General features: G+C 50.4%; 3 protein-coding genes and 1 long non-coding RNA gene across 9 annotated transcripts in view; 3 read left to right on the top strand and 1 right to left on the bottom strand.

Moving 5' to 3' along the window:
• Positions 1–403: 403 nt before the first annotated feature.
• Positions 404–2,830, top strand: LOC147163365 (uncharacterized). Its single transcript, XM_086093902.1, has one exon. It carries the CDS (start codon positions 902–904, stop codon positions 1,685–1,687), a length of 786 nt encoding a protein of 261 aa, XP_085950028.1. The 5' UTR covers positions 404–901; the 3' UTR covers positions 1,688–2,830.
• A 233-nt stretch (positions 2,831–3,063) lies between these two features.
• On the top strand, positions 3,064–10,600 carry slc22a15 (solute carrier family 22 member 15). 5 transcript variants are annotated; one of them, XM_086092411.1, is made up of 13 exons: positions 3,064–3,225; positions 4,219–4,347; positions 4,415–4,547; positions 4,788–4,952; positions 5,572–5,701; positions 5,796–5,856; positions 6,011–6,165; positions 6,294–6,434; positions 7,357–7,442; positions 7,773–7,881; positions 7,960–8,032; positions 8,776–8,931; positions 10,019–10,590. In XM_086092411.1, exons 1-13 carry the CDS (start codon positions 3,142–3,144, stop codon positions 10,043–10,045), a joined length of 1,449 nt encoding a protein of 482 aa, XP_085948537.1. In that variant the 5' UTR covers positions 3,064–3,141; the 3' UTR covers positions 10,046–10,590. The 5 variants fall into 5 exon arrangements, with proteins under 5 accessions (XP_085948537.1, XP_085948536.1, XP_085948539.1 ...); XM_086092410.1 differs by having other exon boundaries at positions 8,776–10,600; XM_086092413.1 differs by lacking the exon at positions 4,788–4,952 and having other exon boundaries at positions 8,776–10,600.
• Positions 8,702–18,306, bottom strand: part of LOC147163361 (uncharacterized) — a 42,732-nt gene continuing 33,127 nt past the window's right edge. Inside the window, exons 3-4 of the long non-coding RNA XR_015096828.1 lie at positions 9,009–9,146; positions 8,702–8,919 (exon numbers count right to left, since the gene is read on the bottom strand). This is a non-coding gene — a long non-coding RNA (uncharacterized LOC147163361). The remainder of the gene's footprint in view (positions 8,920–9,008; positions 9,147–18,306) is intronic.
• The window catches only part of LOC147163363 (TBC1 domain family member 12-like), an 8,088-nt gene continuing 853 nt past the window's right edge, over positions 11,072–18,306 (top strand). Inside the window, exons 1-13 of one of the 2 annotated variants that reach the window (XM_086092407.1) lie at positions 11,072–12,281; positions 13,133–13,262; positions 13,610–13,704; positions 14,216–14,298; positions 14,379–14,496; positions 14,601–14,707; positions 15,568–15,654; positions 15,728–15,822; positions 15,902–15,973; positions 16,477–16,605; positions 16,687–16,796; positions 16,862–17,120; positions 17,397–18,306. The exon at positions 17,397–18,306 is cut by the window's right edge and continues 853 nt beyond it. In XM_086092407.1, the coding sequence (XP_085948533.1) occupies positions 11,413–12,281; positions 13,133–13,262; positions 13,610–13,704; positions 14,216–14,298; positions 14,379–14,496; positions 14,601–14,707; positions 15,568–15,654; positions 15,728–15,822; positions 15,902–15,973; positions 16,477–16,605; positions 16,687–16,796; positions 16,862–17,120; positions 17,397–17,474 (2,232 nt within the window). In that variant the 5' untranslated portion in view covers positions 11,072–11,412 and the 3' untranslated portion in view covers positions 17,475–18,306. Of the gene's footprint in view, positions 12,309–13,132; positions 13,263–13,609; positions 13,705–14,215; positions 14,299–14,378; positions 14,497–14,600; positions 14,708–15,567; positions 15,655–15,727; positions 15,823–15,901; positions 15,974–16,476; positions 16,606–16,686; positions 16,797–16,861; positions 17,121–17,396 lie in introns of both variants that reach the window. The other variant, XM_086092408.1, reaches the window with a different exon arrangement.

Here is an 18,306-nt window from a genome sequence, read left to right as displayed (position 1 = left end):
GTTGGTACTGGCAAGGATTAATCCAATGATGATGATTGTACAATGCGTGGAGGATGTCAATGTAATATAAAAGTGAAAGGCCATTTACCATAGCAATATTGATCATCGTAATTTAGCTTGTTACTGTTTGACATGAGATACGCTTGTGATGTAATTTTCTTTTCTTTTTGAAGAGCAAACCGCTCCGAGATGCGCAAAGTGGCAAAAAAACACAAAGTTGTTGCCAAAGCCTTGGTCGTTACTTTCGGTTTCAAAAGTCCTGTCCTCGTCGCGCCTGATTCTCAACTCTCACAAAAAGGCAAACGCAGCAACGATCCTTTTGTGCGCCCGAAGTATCAACCACGTTAACTGGAGTCATAATTGAATAAATCGGCGAGCAAGTTTGTGTTGAACGGGAGAAAATGACAACGGGGACAATTTGAATCGGGCATCGACGCGGACAGCCATTTAGGCGCGAAGGGCGCGGTTGGGGTCTCCTGTGGTTGGGCGATTGAGCCGATAGGAATTTAGCAGACGTCCGTGCGGGTGACTGAGTCGTTTAATCCCGAAACCGAGCGAATGAACAAGAGGCAACATATTCAAGGGTGCTCTTTGAGACGAGTTTAAAGTCTACTTCACGGGGTCAAGAGCAAATTAGTGGACTGAAGCCGCCTATGTTGTGCCTTTCGGTTTTGACGGTGCTGCCTGAGTGAGTGTTCGCCCCACAGTAGCACTTTGGTCACGTTAGTCGCAGTGTTAATTGGTTAAATTGGCGAGCGAAGACCTGTCGAGTATCGAAAGGGAGAACATTAGAAGCGGCGATCATTTGATTCGGGCGTCGCAGTTCCGGTTGGAGAGGCCGCGCAGAGGGTTGGCTCGTTGGAAGACAAAACCTTTTTGGTGCGTGTATCGGGGAAGGAACATGAAGCGACAAGTGGCTTTGTGTCTGTTTTTGTCGACACTGCTTCGCTCGGCCGTTGGCTCGGACGTGTACGTTGCGGAGGGCGAGTCGCTGACGCTGCTGCCTCCGCCTCGAGGCCCCATTCACAGCATAGAGTGGAGACGGGACAAAGACCTTCTCGCCGAATGGGACGGTCCCGGAAACAACGTCTCTTACTACGACAAGGGAATCACCCTGAACGTGAAAGACGGTACGCTTTTGATTGAAGACGCCACCGCGGCGCACACGAACGTGTTCAGGCTGTGGTTGAACGAGGAGATGCTGGACGACAGCTTCAACGTTAAGGTGATCCGATACGTGCCCACACCGGAAGTGCACTCGAGCCCGCTGGCGTGCACCGCCGACAAGTTAGAATTAAGCATCTGCACGCTGCACTGCGGCGGAAACACCGGCGGCGCGGAGCCTGTCACGTACTTTTGGATAACCGAACCCGGAGGGGAAAAACAGGGAGGACGCAACACGAGCATCGACCGGACGAACTCCGCGCTCAAGAACTTCTTTTGCATCATGAAGAACCCGTTGGGCCGGGAGCAGAGCCAACCCTTCAGCAACCCGTTCTACCAGGACAAACCCGCTCCCATCTTGGGACCAGGTGGGATCGGGGGCGTGGTAGCCGGGGTTCTGATCTCGGCAGTACTGGTAGTACTGGGTTACTGGTGGTATCGAAAGAATCGAGGCGACGGGGAGATCAGCGAGTCCAACGGAACCGCCTTGGAATCGACAAAACCGCTGCGCAGCGACAAATGACAGGCGAGGTTGCCATGGCGACGCAAAGACTCAAGACTTACTGCTACTGTCTCGGACGTCGGCTCGAAGCGCAGTCGCCTCGAGAATCAGCTGTGCTCTTCTGACTGTCGTCTAGTATGTCATGCTTGTGTGTGTCTGTGAAATAACTCGCGCTGTTGAATTGATGTAATCTTTTTTTTCATCCCTGTCTCTGGTGTACGTCATACATAAGTCAAACATTTCACTCCAGGTGAAGCATTCAGTTGAGTGCAAACCTCTGCCAAGGCCCCGCATCCGAATTTTGATCTGCACACATGCTCTTTATATCTTAATATATTTTGTTATTACCATTCTTGTTTTTGTTCCCGGAGAAATTAAGAAGCAAAAAACTGTCATTAGAAGGTGAACCCCTGCAAAATGTTGATGGCTGAACCTTGGCGGAGGTAATGAATGAAGACATGCCTTGCCGAGTGATCGTCTCGCAGCCTAGTGGTCGTGGGTTCAGTCCCATGCCATTGTGACGGCATCAAAGTATCCTCGAGCAAGATACTGAACCCCAGTAGCTCTTGATGCTGCTGATGTCATCAGCAGGTGAATGAGGAATCAAATGTAAAGCGCTTTGAGGGCCTTGGAAGGCGCGAACGCGCCATATAAAATGAAGTACCAGTTACCATGCCTTTGTCATGACAACCAAAATCAAGACCATTGATTGTAATGTGGTAAAAGTACACAAGTACTTGGACTGGGCCATTAATGGAGTTTTTGTTTTTTTGTCGAAGTGATATTTTGGTTTTATACTAGAGGATATTTTGTTACCTAAAAAGAATGTTCTTTAAATGATTTCTGTGACTGTTGATCCGAGTCAGGAGAACTAAATCCCAGAAGGAAAAAAACTAACGAAAAGCAAGTGGCCGTAAATGCGTCAGTTGCTTTTTTGGGGTCAAAATTGGATAGAAATGTATTTTTTTTGTGGGGAAAACAATGGAAGTCCCGCAATGACATTTTATTGTCACAATTGTTTGTTGCTGCGCTGCTCTGTTTAGTTGCGTGTGTTCAAAAGCATACAAGTTCCTGTTCAGAATACAAAACAAGTGTGTGTAAATAATCAAATATCCTGTTGCTGTTAATAACAAGTTTTGCATAATTAAATTGCTCATAAAAGTTTTTCAAGTTTCTGCGTCACAATGTACAGTTTTTAGTCAAGTGGCTGTTAAAGTTTATTTTTTCCCATAAATGTATCAAGTCTGAGTGATATGAAAACATTTGTCTTACTGGCGACACTTGGATGACCCTTTGTAAGTGAACTTTGCATTCAATGTTTTGTATTGGAAAGTATGAAATGGATAAAATTGATTTAAAAAAAAACAATGAGAGCAACATGGCGGCGTCTCTGAAGCCAACCCGGAAGTGATCGTCTACGGCGCTCTTGTTCGTTTCGGTGAGCTTTGCTGCTGTCTGTCGGGAATGGACTTGGGATGGATGTGGAAGAAGCTTTTCAGGTGGTCGGAGAGTTCGGCGCTTACCAGAAACGAGCCGTGGCCGTCCTGGCTCTGACCCAGGTGAGACTTGGCCATCTTAAAGCATTTCATCGAAACGGTAAGCTAACACGTCCGAGTGGTCTTCGTGTCGTGAGTGACGTGGCACATCTCGTCAGATTTTTGGACACTCGTGACAACTGACCACACATTGTTTTCTCTAAATGCACGAACTGCACAATAGAGAGACATGTCAATGTTTGGATGTTGTGCAGGTAAACACGTGAGCCGTAGTCGCGAGTTTTCGTTGCGGTAAAAAAGAGCAATTGTGACTATTTAGGTTCTTGGGTGACGTTCAAACTGATTTTGACAACGACTCAACATTACATCCGAATCACTCTTTAATTCGGCTTTCGTTGAATATATTTGTAATGATTTGTTAAGGACTCGTGAACAACCCACAATCATCGGCTTGTTGATTTTGGTGCTTTTGCGCAGACTCATGACGTTTTCTTTTGGTTGGGCGAAGTCGCAGCAAAATGACGTATGCTACGAACGCCGACTGCTTGCTGCCAAATGTCAAATGTACGGCTAGAAATGTCAAACAACCGTTGACACGTGAATACAAACTCATCTTGAATAACGCGTTTTATGGTCAATATCATTGTTAGTCACCAAATAGACAAAAGCAAGTGGGTTACCTACAATAGCTTTTATTATGGAAACTCTGGCCTATGAAAAGTTTTGCAGTCCACTTGGATTCCAAGATGTTATAATGTTTTTAGTTTTTTTTAAAGGACAAAATAAAGGAATGGAAATGCTTTGGTTTGCTCTGCCTGACGCTCTTGCGCTTCCTTTATAGTGCGCCCCTTTGCAAGTGAAAAAAGTAGCGGCTTGTATGTGTATTGTTTGATACACCTTATGTTTCATTTTGGGGGGGGTTAAGCCTGGCGAGGGGGAAAGAAAAGCCTGACGGGGCTCCGGGCTAATAGAACGCTGGGGGGAAGCCTGTAGCGTGCCGTGTCGATGAGGTCGTCGTGCAGTGTTCCGTGTGTGACTGTCGATGGCGTGTTTCAGGTGTATATGGCGTGTCAGTCCATGTTGGTGGTTTTGGTGGGAGCCTCTCCAGAGCGCCACGTGGAGAAACACGACGGCGTCCAGTCGGCGGTCACCTTTTCCGGGGACGTGGACTCCATCGTGACGGAGGTGAGCGAAGGCACACGCGTCTACGAAGATGCCGCGAGCGCTTCCACTTCCTGTTGTCCGTCCTCAGTGGCTCCTGGTCAAGCAGCAGGCCTACAAGGTCAGCTTAGCCGGGTCGCTCTTCTTCCTCGGCCTCCTGCTGGGCAGCGTCGTCTTTGGGCCGCTGTCCGACACCGTTGGCAGGAGACCCGTTTACCTGGGGGGTGAGTGCAACGCCCGACAACGTGACCCGGCGCCATGACATACATACAACAGAGCGTGACACAAAAGCCAGTCACATGACATGACAATCTCACGTGACGCGTCAACGTGACGGATGTGACATACGCCGACAACATTTAGCACGCGACGACAGTCGCAACTCATGACACGGCAACACAAGGCAGGAAAACGAGGCGCTTTTCCACGGCGAGGCGTGACAAGCGGCGCGTGTCGGTGTGCAGCTCTGTTCCTGGAGGTGCTCCTGGGTTACGTGACGGCGGCGTCCCCGAGCTACGAGGTGTTCGCCGCGTCGCGCCTGCTGGTGGGCCTGATGAACGGCGCCATCGGCCTGCTCTGCTTCATCCTCACGCAGGAGTACGTGGGCAAGTCCTACTGGGCCGTGACGGGTACGCTTTTCACTTGTTCACCGCAACGCTCGCAACAAGTTTTGACATTTGAAGTTTCGAAGGTCAGATGAAACCTGAACGAAAGATTTGTAGGTCAACGTCATTTGTGGAGTCAATCGCAAAAGAGTCGCAAAGGGCTTCGCGTGCCCGCAGTTGACGAATATGAACGACATCCCCGAATTGGACCACAAGAGGGCGAGGAAAAGCTCGACCGCAACAAAAACATCAGGGGAAGCACATTTTCTTGTTTCCAGGATGATCAGACTGCAACGGACGCCGACTGGGCAACCATTTGCATCGTTTGTGATACTAAACAAGATTAACTAGAAGAGTGCGAAAGTTGATTTGGGAAGTTGAAGCGCTGCAAGAAGAAGACGTCGTCGGGGGAAGTCGGGAGTCCTCATCCTGTCGAACTTTCCAACCTTTCAGTACAAGTTGCTGTTGGAAAGTAATCATGTTTCATTCCAGAGTTTACAGTCACGGTGGTGCCGTACCACAAATACTGAACGTGGTTTCCGTGGTTTCCGTGGTAACGGCGACCTGTGTCGTTGAATGTTGTGCGTACGGTGGCTGAGTGGCGTGTTGCTTTTTTTTCTTTTCTTTTTGTTTCTGCCGGCAGGAACGTTGACGAGCATGACGTTCGCGGTGGGCATCGCCCTCTTTGCAGCTTTGGGTTTCGCCATCAGGCCGTGGAGGACCCTGGCGGCGGCGGCCAACACTTGGGGGGTCCTCTGCTTCCTGCTGTCCGTGTGAGTGCCCGCGCACGCACGCACGCGCACGCACGGGCTCCGTCTTTGCCGCCGGCGAGCTTCTCACCCTTTGGGCCGTCTCTCGTTTTGCCAGGACGCTTCCCGAGTCTCCTCGCTGGCTCTACTGCCGCCGTCGCACCCGCCAGGCGCAGGAGGTCAGTGGAGGCCAAGTTCAGGCACCTCATTCGCTAAATCCCATCTGGGCTGGGTGCAAATGACAAATGTGTTTTCTTTCAAAGAGGAATTGATTTTCCGCATCATTTGATTAACTCGTGACTCGATTGACAAATTGTGTGCGTGCGATTGGAGGTGATGCGCTACATGGCACTGATGAACGGTCGGCCGGCGCACGAGCTGACTCTGCGGCCGGCGGGCGACGATGACGGCGGGGGCGGGGCGGGCGTCCTGCAGCTGGCCACGCATCCGCTGCTCCGCCTCCGGACGCTCCTGCTCATGTATATCTGGTGAGCACCGCTTGTTGACCTGGCGTGACCACGGCGGCCGCCGCACAGCCAGCACAAACACGTCACGCCATCAGGCCAATGAAAATTAACTTTTGTGTGTGTGTGTGCGTGCGCGTGTGCGTGCGCAGGTTTGTGTGCAGTCTGGTGTACTACGGCCTGACGCTTGGCGCCGGTGACATGTCAGGAAATCGTTACCTGAACGTGGCCTTGTACGGCCTCATCGAGCTGCCCGCCTACCCGCTCTGCGTCTACTTTATGAACCGACCCTGGTGAGGCGCGCACGCACGCACGCACGCACGCACACGTGTGCAGTCTTCACGGGGACTTTTGTGTCAAAGTGACTTTTCGTTGTTTGCGTCCAAATAGTCGTTAGCCGGCCATCAAGTGCAAAATGAACAAGCAGCTCATTCGTTTGCTTTCAAACTGAAATGAGTCCTCCAATAATTTGAGTACCTCGCTTCAAAAAAAAGAAAAAATGCTTGAGGCATTTTTTTTTTTTTTTGAAGTTGAGCTCGGACTTTATCGTCAACAAAGTTGTCCTGAAATGAAGTACAATCGCTAATTATGCGAATTAAGGATGCTATTATATGCAACCTGTTGCCAGTAGTTAGCGTTAGCTACGTTAGTGGCTAGCAGCATTCCATTGTCCCATTTAAGATGGGCAGAACCGCCGGATGACTTCCAAACCAGGCTGACGCGTGCACGTGCGCGTGCACGTACATTTGAACGAACCAAACTCACCTCAATGTGTTTCAGTCGGCATAATCATCGTTGTTGTGGTTTTGACGTCACTTCGGGGAGGGATCTGTCGAAAAGTTTTTACGGATGAAAATAGAGATACAAATGTTGACGATCTAAAAATGAAGACCAAAACGGGAAAAAACGGTTCAATCAGGCTGCGATCTTGAATCTGATGTCATTGATTGAGTTTCAGGTTGTACATTCGATTTGCGTTGAATTTCACGTCGCACTCGAGGGATTCTGATTGTCAGTTTGTGGCCTGGCGCCATGTGCGCGTCAGAACCATCACGAGAAGGAGCCAACGTCACCTTGACAACAAATCGCGTGTCTGGAATTGTTGATGAAGCCAAAGTTGCCGCGCACGACGCGTTGTGAAGAAAAGCTTGAATTGTGGCCCAAAGTGGCGTCCCCTGTTGAAGGCGCCCGTGTGCGCGTGTGCGTGTCTTTCAGGGCCGGCCGGAGGAAGACTTTGTCGGCTTTCTTGTGTTTGGCTGCGTGGGCCTGCCTCGGCGCCGTCTTCATCCCGGAACACGCAGGTGACGTGCGCTCGCTCCACACGCAAGCGACAGCAAGTTCACGTGTGCTGATCTGAAACCGCATTCCGTCAAAAGGACGATTTGGGAAGATTATTCGCATTTGCGCGTGACAATTAGAAGAAGAAAAAAAAAAGATCAGCTGACTAACCCTGCAACCATTGTGGTTTTTTTTTTTGGTTTTTTTTTTTTAATACATCTTGAAATTCATATTCACACAACCTGTTCAAGTTACAAGCTACAAAATGAACAACTCCTGATCATGGATGGGGACAGATTGAAAACACTGCCTTTGTCCTCAATGTGCGTGCGTGCGTGCGTGCGTGCGTGCAGGGACGTCGTTGGGCGTGACGTCGTTGGCGCTGTTAGGAAAGCTGACGGTGAGCGCGGCGTTCAACATCGTCTACGTGTACACGTCGGAGCTCTACCCCACCGTGGTCAGGTGAGCGGCGGCGCAGCCAATTGGCCGTCCAACCTGCAGGTGGCGCCAAAACCTCTTTCTTTGTTCGGCTGCTTGCAGGAACGCCGGCCTGGGAGTTTGCGCCATGTCCTGCAGAGTTGGAGGAATTGTCGCTCCCTTTGTTCCTTCCATGGTGACCGCAGGACAAACTTCATCCCTCCCTTCTTTCTTTCTTTCTTTCTTTCTTTCTTTCAAAAAGTTGTCCTCCAATAAGACCTCAATTACTTTTGAATAATATGACTCGAGTAAAAATGTACTCATCCAAAGACGTATGTAGTGTAACTTAAGATTTTTTTTGGTCTAATCAGAGCATGGATGTCAAATAGATGCAAATTGACAAAGTGACGAGCAATATCACTGATTAAAAAATGATATTTATTTGTCAAATCCAGTAAGATGAAGGAAGGCCACATCTTGAACAGGAAATGTGCAAAACTCACCATTCCGTTTTTCACTCGAATAGGGATGGGCGAGTATCGGTATCGGGCCAATAGCCGTCCTCGTTTTCAAGGTATCAGTATTTGCGCATTTTAAGATGAGGAACTAGAAATGATTTGTGATTGTTTTTTGTTTAGTTTTTCTGGGTAATTTGACATATAAAAAGTACTGGTGGTATCAGTACTTGATATCAGTGACGACTGAAGAGTTGAGTATTGTACTGGTATCGGTCTGAAAAAGTGCTATCGATCCTCCCTGAGCTCGGAGTCCGTTCTCAAACTGACGCCTTTTCCCATTCATTACAGACAAAATGTCTGTCAATGTTTGTGGTGGCTCACACGGATGCAAATGCTGCTTTTGCGGCTTTTTATTTTATTTTTTCTTCTACTTGGATGCTAATTGTGACGATGGTGACGACTGAAGCGTTTTGTGTGGCAGCGGGCGTTGGCGGCGGCCGTGCCGTTCGGCGTCTTCAGTTTGAGCGGCCTCTCCGCCGGCGCTCTGGTGCTCCTGCTGCCCGAGACCCTCAACGCGCCGCCGGCACACACGCTGGAGCAACTCGTTCCCGGCCGCAGCCGAGTTCTGGAAAACAAGGTGACGCACGTGCAACGGTCTTGCTTAACAAGTCGCTCAAAATGATGCTTGAGTAAAAGAAAAGAAGTTTTGCTTACCTTTTGGAATATTCTTCAAGGAAACTCTCGTTTGCTGTCCAAAGGCATCCAAAGTCATTTTGTCAGTCCAGTGGGGTCTTGAGATAAGAGTTGAATTTATTCTGTGACCACACTTGTATCTCAAATCATCCTTGCCCACTGAAATGAATGGAAATGCCATTAATTTACAACCCACAACAACAAAAAAAAATCATTGTGATGTGTGTTTTTTTTTAGGAAGCACTCTAATACGACGTCGAGCAATAAGTAATGATTTAATGCTACAATTGAATTCATAGTTCTGCTCCCTCTGCTGAGCCCCGCTTGGTCACCAGGGGGCGGTATAATAGTCACGCTGACGCAAACAAAGAAGAGACGACTCCTAATACCGCCGCTGCTGCGACGCCGTAACGGTAGTTGCAGAAGATAAAGAGTTTGGAGTATTTGAGTATTGTTTTTCCTGTTAGAACGTTTACACGTCTCTATCCATGACTTCGAAAGCAGCGACAAGCAATGCTAACTGTTAACATGGCAATGGCCTTTTGCGTTGTTTGTTAGCATTAAGCTAAGCAAGGCTAAGTTGTTTTGAATACCCAAAGTGTCATGTTGTTGTTTTCATGTTTAGTTTGAGAGTCAACTTCAGCTTGGAGACGCTTTTTTGAAAAATTGTCCACTATTTGCAAATGCAACTGATTTTTTCTCATATATTTTTTCTTACGAGAATATTGCTGTGTATGAAAACACAGCGAAACATTTTCTCGCTCTCTGAATTGGTGGTGGCTGAGTGTTGTCAAGTATGCTGCCGCCATCTAGCGGTGGGGATCTGAAGCGCACTCATTGCTCCAATTTTGCGCATATCTCAAGGCACCACTCTAATGAAAAATTGATATATATATATATATTAAAGTGAGTGATTGGAATTGTGATGTTTTGATGACTTGAGTAGTTGATGATGTGCACGTTGGCTAATGAGCCGAATTAGCGCAATCGTCATTTGCTGTTTTTGTGATTTGCTCCCTCCTGATCGTCAGCCTCTCCTCTATGGAGATGACAAGTGAGAAATGAACATCAAGCGTCACGAGAAGCAAACGGCGGCAGAGCGGAGCATCCGACTGGCCACCGGACCTCAAGCTGCCGGCCGGCCTTCCCTCCAAGTGAACGCGCGGGACCGGTCAGGAAGGACGCTGAGAGTTCTTACAAAAATTGCAAAAGATTTTTCGATTTTTTTTGCAATGCTGCCTCAAATTGTTTCATGATGAAACCTGTTTCAATTGTGATCGTTATTTGTCACACGTATACATGCTTAGTAAATGCTCTATTTTTGTCATGACAAGTTTTTCCTCGTTTCTTCAATGATACTAAAAACAGGAGGGATGAAGGGAAAGTGGACGTTTGGATGACTTCAGTGCCTTGAATGTCAAGTCATTCAAGAAGGCATATTGTTTTGTTTTGTTGTTTATTGTTTTATTTAAATCAAGGCTGTTGGAAGGGAGTGCAGCATACCTTGGTGGGAAAAAAACACACACAAAAATTGCTCTCACACAACATAAGCATCTTCTTTTGGGGCCTGTGGCACAACAACCACCTTTTGCACCAAAAATAAAAATCCAACGACTCAATTATTTTCTTTTGTACTCTAATCAGACTTTGCTGGAGTTCCTGTGGAATTATCTCTCTGTGGATTGATTTTGGAGAAGTGTCCGTGGCCTCCTGGTGGCCATTTTTGCCTTTAAAATGGCTTAAAGCTTGTCCCAATGACTAAGGTGAACTTAAATGTGCAAAGAGATTTTGTACAATAATGCACCTCTACGGAATGCTTACTAGTTTGTAACTTTATCAAAAAGAAGAAAATAATGATGGTTAACAGAATTTATAGACGTAATCTTGAACATGGCTTCCGTAAACCATGTGACGTGGGTTTAACCGATGCGGAGCAGCGCGGTGAGTTCAGAGTGTCTAGATTTATGATTTTTTTCCTTTTTTTTTCTGATTTTGGGTTGAGGGATTGCAGGTGCAGTTCCTGCTATGGCCGCCGGATGTCACTGCTGCATGAAAACGGCGATTAAGGCCGCCGGTGACGTCATTGCTCGGGTATTTTCAAGATGGCGCCGGTCTGTAGCTTGAATGCCGCCGCCGGAGGGAAAAAAAACGTCAACAGGAGACATTGAGGACATTTGAGGCTCTTTTGTCCGCAAGCGACGCTGACTCGCCCCGCCGGAGGATGTTGTGTTGCCGCAAATGAGCGCGGCGTGCCCGGATAGCGTCAGCTAGCACCCCCCCCCGGCCCCGGCTAACCTCTCCGACCTCCCCCGGTACGTGCGGCTAAAGATGCGGCTAGGATGCTAACGTCCTCCCGCTGCGCTGCTGGGCCGACAAGGCGGGCCGGACGGTTCGAGGCTCGAGCCGGCCGGCGGCCCTGAGGCTGATGGCGGCGACGAGGGAGCTCGCGGACTCGGTGGTCGTCGACGTGAACGACAACGAGGAGGAAGGCGGCGGCGGCGGCGGAGTCAGACAAGCGGTCGCGGCGGCGACGGCACTCAAATGTCCCGTGACGCGGAAAGAAGCCGGCGGGATGCTGGACCTGGCGGAGCGCTACGTCCTCCAGGACCACCGCGGCCTGAACGGAAGCACCGAGTCGCGAAGTGAGGAGGAGGAGTTGACGGGAGGACAAGGAGGAACCGGGGGCCTCTCCGCTTCCTGTCCAGTTGCTTGCGGGGCTCGAGTGTCAGGCGACTCGACGGCTTTCGTGGGGCCGCCATGCTCGGGACAAGCAGCGGGGACGTGGCCGCGCTCCGAACCGCAGGCGGACGTCATGCCCAACGGGCGAGCTGACGGTTGCCGCGCGACGGTCGTCAACGGGGGCTGTCATGCCGCCGCCGAGGCCGCCGAGGCCGCCGAGGCCGCCGAGGCCCGAGACCAGCGCTGCGACCTGCCCGTCTCCGCGGACCCCCCCGAGCCGGCCTCAAGCGCCGCCGGACCGCCATCGCCAGATTCGTCAGCGGCTTCCGAACTGAGCAGCGAGGACAGCTTGCCCTCCGAAGAGGAGGAGGACAACAATGCCGGGCCCGCTTGGGCCATCAGGCCTCACACTTTGAGGACCGAACCGAACCTTCTCAACACGTCGCTGAGCTGCGACGCCACCCCGCTGTCGCCCACCGACGAGGGGGGCTTCACTTTCGGGGAGCACGGCGGCGACTTTCGGGGAGTTTTCGAAGCGGGCCGACGCCAGAGTGCACCCGAACCGGACCTCCGAGTGCAGGCCAACTGCGACGGGAACGCCCTCGCCGCCAAGAGGTTCGGAATTGTTCACTTCTTCACCAGGTACACACCAACACAGCGTGGGACGTTTGGCAACACTGCAACACATTTGGGGAAGTACTGCCAAGAAAGTTTAAAAATTAAAATTAAATCAGTTAAGGGTTGCAACTAGCGATTTGTTTTCTCTCCACATAATCAATTAGCAGCTATCAAAAAAAAAAATCAATTTCCTGTTTTAAAATCAGCAAAAATGTTGATGGGCCATTTCCAAAGCAAAAGTTCGCAAATGTTGCCGATTAATAAAACACAAAAGTCTGCTTTCATGGCGTTAAAGAGCAACAATTGATTGATGAAACAACATCTAATCAATTATCAAATGAGTTAACCACAATTTTAATAATGAATCATTTTTAGATACCTTCTTTAACAAAAAAAGAAAAAACCTAAAGTTTCAGCGTCTGAAAAAGGAACCTTCTCCGATTTCTGAGTGACTCGCGTCATTTCACAATAGCACATTTTTGCTTGAGAAACTTTTTTGCTGATTTTCTGACTGACCAAATCCAAAAGAATCGCTATCTGTTGAGTGTGTGTGTTTTTTTGGTTTGCATTTTCTGCACGAATGTCCCGTTTTTCAATAAATGTAAGATTATTATCAAACGCAGAGAATCTCCAGATGAGTCGATTGTGACGCGAAGCTGCAACGCTTGAGCGAGTGTCACGTCGGTACGACACGCCCAGTGACACGCCGCCAGTCGTCCGCACTGCCCACAATGCATCTGCGTTACCGTGGAGACGTGTCGCAACAGCTCACGTCACGTGGCACTTCCTGTTGCCTTCGTCTTGCACTTCCTCTTCCTCTCAACTGCGACCTTGTGATGCGCCCGCAGGAGCCTGTTCCCGAGGAGAGCCACAGAGTCCGCGCCGCCGGCCCACAATGCACCAGGGTGGAGACCGTTCGTCAAGCCCAGAGAGGACGCCGCCAAAGAAGGAGGAGCCGCCTCCTCGTCTACGGAGCAGGTCAGTGTGAGCGTCACGAGCTCTGCGATTGGCTGATGCGGTCGGCGCATCATGTGCCACACAAGTGGTCGGTCCCATGTCATCATGTGACGGTGTGATCAGCCGCCGCCGCCGCCGCCTTTCCTGAAGGCTCGGTCGTGCGCCACCGTCACATGACGTCGGCAAACATGAAGGCGTTCACGACCGCTCGAACCTTTTGCAACCAATTGCGTTTTACTGAGCTGGAGGGAAAGGCCGATTGGTCGCCGGCTCATGACATTGCATAAAATTGACACTAGCTCCCCCTGTGGGTCTCTGCTGGGATTACACGATGGCAAACACGTGCTGCTGTGTGTGTGTGCGTGCAGGTGTCTCCTCAGCGCCCCCCAGCGGCAGGAAGGAGGAAGAACCTGGACTTCGAGCCCCTCTCCACCACAGCGCTCATCTTGGAGGACCGCCCGCCGTCAGTACCTCGACTTCCAAGTACCAGTTGAGGCAGCAGTGCTAGTGCAGCAACTAGTAGTAATCGTACCACCGCGAGCAGCAAGTCTTGCTGATGATGGACATTTGTGCACACTTTAGATTATTGCCAAGGATTAAAAAAAAAAAAAATCAATGACATCATCAGTTGTTGACTTTGATTAACTTCAACAAATTGCTTTTGAGTAGGAACAGCAGCAACTCGTGGCACTGCTGCTACAAGTCGCTACTAGTAGCATGAACACAAGTTTTAGCACAACTTCCAGCGGTACAAGCAGCAATTGCCAGTAACAGTCGCACTAATGTTGCCTGTCGTCGTGGTACGATTACGAGTACAGCAGTAGTACTGCTAGCAATAGCAGGTAGTAGTTAGTTGTTGTTATCACTACTAGTTGAAGGCGTGTCGGTTACAAGTCTCAATAACAAGTGGGAGTTGTTGCATCGAGTCGTGCTTGTTGGGCTGACGCGTGCGCTGCCTCTGATTGGCTCCTCAGGAACCTTCCCGCCAAATCTGAGGAGGAGACGCAAAGACACAAACTGGAGTACGAGGAGATGGTGGCCGGCGCCAAGAGGAGAGGTGACGCGCGCACGTCGTCCGCAAATCGTCTTCTTTACAAACGGCATCGAGTCGCCGTGTAAACGATGTTTTTGCGTCAGAGTTGAAAGACGCGCAGAAGAAGAAACGTCAGCTGAAGGAGCGACATCGTCACGAGGACAGCATCTCCAACGCCATGGTGGTGTGGAACACGCACATCCTGCCGCACTGGGACGCCGTGTGGGTGTCCGTCCGTCCGTCCGTCCGTCCGTCCGCGCGTGCGCACACGCTTGGTTTCCATGTTTATTGTTTGCTGATGTTGCCTGTCCGGCGTGTGCGTGTAGGAAGGGCACGCGTCGCGTGAGGGACTTGTGGTGGCAAGGCCTTCCTCCCAGCGTGAGAGGACGCGTGTGGAGTCTCGCCATCGGGAACGAGCTCAACATCACCGCGGGTATGTGACGTCCGCCAACAGAAAAGTGCAAAATCTGTCGGCCGCTGCGTCTTCCGCGTCTCCGCAAAAGACATTTTGATGTCGTCGAGCGCCACAAAACGGAAAGAATCCATTTGAGTGCTCTTAATCCAATAATAATAATAATAATAATAATCCATCCGGTTTACACGGAGACCTTCTCGTTGGTCCGATTGAAAATGTGTGGTCGCCGCTTCCATCATGTGACGCCATCCATTCCGATCGGTTTCATCCGATGGGCCCTGCGGCAGCCGTGCGGACGTCACGCGATCATGTGACATCACGTTTGTCAAGATGGAGTTCATGCGTCATTCGGCGCAGCAGTCGTGATCAAGATGTTGATGTTGATCAAAACAAGTTGCAAGTACTTTCAAACATTCTCTTATTTTTCAAGATGCGTTATTGGCCGAAAACCAGGAAGTTTGCCAGCCCGCGTGCCAATGCAGACCAACGACAAGAAAATGTTCCGTGTCAGTTGACAAATATGCTGAGGGCCCCTAAAAATTGGACATCGGGCCACAATTGGCCCCTGGCCTGTCATTTGGACAACCTTTGTCCTCATCAATACGCTCGCCTGCTTGATTATTATTGGCTGCTTTTCCCCCTTTACAATATATATATTTTTTAAATAATCATTTTCCCCCAAAATACTCGAGGGTTGTAAAGTTGTTGTTTGTTTTGAAGGGAAAAAAATGCCTCCAATGAATTCCACGGGCGTCGGTCCAGTTTCGGCGAGCCGCTGCATGTTCATTTTCACGCAAAGTCAAACAATCGACGGGATGAGGTTGAACTTCCCGCCTCCCACCTGAAGATGGCGCTGAATGTGCGTTGTGTTTCCGCAGAGCTGTACGACATCTTCCTGTGCCGCGCCAAAGAGAAGTGGCGGAGCTACAGCGAGACCAGCTCGGTCAACAACGACAGCGAGAGCGGTGCGTCTCGGCACTTTCGCCGCCGCCCAGCGGGACGCCCGCTGACCTTTGACCCTTGTGCTTGCCTTGCCAGACGGCGGCGCCTCGCTGGCCGACAGAGAGTCCAGTCTGGACCTCATCAAGCTGGACATTTCCAGAACCTTCCCTTCGCTCTTCATATTCCAGAAGGTTTGCTCGCGCCGCCGACGTCACCTGACAGGAAGTTCACTTCCTCATTGTGGAAGTGCGTGTGTGCGTGTGTGCGCAGGGTGGTCCCTACCACGACGTCCTCCACAGCGTGTTGGGAGCGTACACGTGCTATCGACCCGACATTGGATATGTAGGTCACTCACACACACACACACACGTTTATTTTGTGACTAAAGATAGGCAAGTACTGATACCAGGTATCGTACCGAAGTATCGGGTACTTGCGACGGTGGCTGATACTACAAGTAAAAAAAAAAAGAAACGAATAATCTAGAAAAAGTCCCAATGGAAATATGTGCTTCTCCAACTTTATTCAACAGATACTAAAGTATTTTAGTTCATTTCCACGTGTGTTCGATACAAAATAAACATTTAATGACCAAATTAAAAAAAGAGACTAGAAAATGTTGTAGCATTTTAAGGAAAATGCTATCATTGGATGTCTCCGTTTTTCTTCCAAATGTTCTGTCATTGTTGGAATTGAAATGTGACGCATTGAAATGAGTGTTGCTGTCGTTACGGGAGAGTCGAGTACTCGTGCTGATATCGGTGTGGACAAAACCGCTAAAGAACATTCGTCATTTCCAAATGTTGTTGTCAGCATTTTGTTTTTTGGACGCGTGTCTTGCGCAGGTTCAAGGAATGTCCTTCATCGCCGCCGTCCTCATCCTCAACCTGGAGGAGGCCGACGCCTTCGTCACCTTCGCCAACCTGCTCAACAAGCCGTGCCAGATGGCCTTCTTCCGCGTCGACCACGACCTGGTGCGTGCGTGCGCGCGCGCGCGCGAGCGAGCGCGCACATACGCACGCGGCTGACGTGTGTGCGTGCGCGCGACCTTTCAGATGCTGAAGTATTTTGCCGTGTTCGAGGTGTTCTTCGAGGAGAACCTTCCGCGCCTCTTCAGCCACTTCCGGACCAACAAGCTGACCCCCGACCTCTACCTGATCGACTGGTGAGTGGTGCGACGGCTGTCAGGGGGCGGGGCTCTAACCAGACGGCGGTCTGCGCCCGCTTCAGGATCTTCACGCTGTACAGCAAGTCGCTGCCGCTGGACGTGGCGTGCCGCGTGTGGGACGTGTTCTGCCGCGACGGCGAGGAGAGCCTGTTCCGGACGGGTCTGGGCATCCTGCGCCTGTTCCAGGACGTCCTGCTGCAGATGGACTTCATCCGCATGGCGCAGTTCCTCAGCCGGCTGCCCGACGACCTGCGGGCGCACGCGCTCTTCGCCGCCATGGCCGCCACGCACATGATCAGCAGGAACCGACGCTGGGCTCAGGTCAGGGACGGACGTGGGACGGACGTGGGACGGACGTGGGACGGATGTCGGGGCTTCCGCGCGTCTGCTCACGTTCTTCATCTTTGTTTATTAGTCAACAAAATAGATTTGCCGCATTAACAAGCACGTACCATGCGAAGTTTCAATGTCTGTTTTCATTTGACTTCATTGGCGTTCATTTGCGTGGGAGGGAAGGCGGCTTTTGCGTTCCAAGTGCGCCGACGGAACCTGCGGGCGCCGCCATTTTGACCGCGTTTGTCCTTGTTTTGCTTTCAGGTCTTCTCGTCGCTGCTCAAGGACAAAAACAAAGACGTGGAAAAGAGTACAAGCCCCGCCCTCGCGAGCCAACGCTAGCGAGCCACGTGCAACGGCAGGAAGTTGATGCGCCAAAATGGCGTTCTCGTCTTGTCCAGTCAGCGCGGCGCCGCAAGCCCCTCGTTGCTGCTTTGTCCCAAACGCACACACTCGCAACTTTTCGACACTTTTGAGGATGTTTGCGGAAGTGAACGTTTTTGTTTTGGGCCACTTAAACATGTCAAAAGTGGAAAAGCTGCAAACGGCACGGCCGCAAATGAAAACCCTTTTGTTTGCTGGCGTCGGGCAGCGACGACGCCCCTCCCCGACGACGCCCCTCCCCGACGACGCCCCTCCCCGACGACGCCCCTCCCCGACGACGCCCCTCCCCGACGACGCCCCTCCCAAAGGCGCACTTTTAGGAAAAGGCGGCAAAAGAACAACTCATGACGTCAACGCGTTGCAATTCAGCCATTTGTCAAAAGCTCAAGTGTGAAATTCAACCATTATTTTGATCATCAATTGTTTTGATCATCGGTCATTTGGAATTCTTGTCAACATGCTGAAGTGCGAAATCTCCCGTTTGTGTCAACGTCCCTGAAAGCAGACGCATTTGTTGCGAATGACACGTTTGCGAACGCCTGGCAACAAAAGACGAATAAGTTGAAGACGGAAATTGTCTTCAGAAGCAGCCGCACCTGCAAGTAACCGCTTGCTCGTTCTTGTCGTCATTCAAATTAATTAATCAATGAAACGGATCATCAATTGTTAAATTTACGGCGGTCGGTGCAACTCTGGACACGTGCGAAGACGCAACTTTGGACGTTTGTTTGTCGGCGCTTGCTGCAGACAAACGCTAACCTTTTCACTCATGTGGTCTCCTGGCGAGCTC

The sequence above is a fragment of the Leptonotus elevatus genome, chromosome 13 (genome assembly GCF_054856555.1).
Source record: "Leptonotus elevatus isolate MCC_2025b chromosome 13, RoL_Lele_1.0, whole genome shotgun sequence".
NCBI classification, from domain to species: domain Eukaryota; kingdom Metazoa; phylum Chordata; class Actinopteri; order Syngnathiformes; family Syngnathidae; genus Leptonotus; species Leptonotus elevatus.
The sequence above is the reverse complement of the archived record's forward strand: the minus strand, read 5'-3'. Positions and strand labels throughout refer to the sequence as shown.

Coding starts and splice junctions, on each gene's coding strand:
- LOC147163365 (XM_086093902.1), top strand. CDS start 902: ATGAAGCGACAAGTGGCTTTGTGTCTGTTTTTGTCGACACTGCTTCGC.
- slc22a15 (XM_086092410.1), top strand. CDS start 3,142: ATGGATGTGGAAGAAGCTTTTCAGGTGGTCGGAGAGTTCGGCGCTTAC. Junction 4,953..5,571: donor GTCCTACTGGGCCGTGACGG/GTACGCTTTTCA, acceptor TTCTGCCGGCAG/GAACGTTGACGAGCATGACG. Junction 8,033..8,775: donor CTCCCTTTGTTCCTTCCATG/GTGACCGCAGGA, acceptor TTTGTGTGGCAG/CGGGCGTTGGCGGCGGCCGT.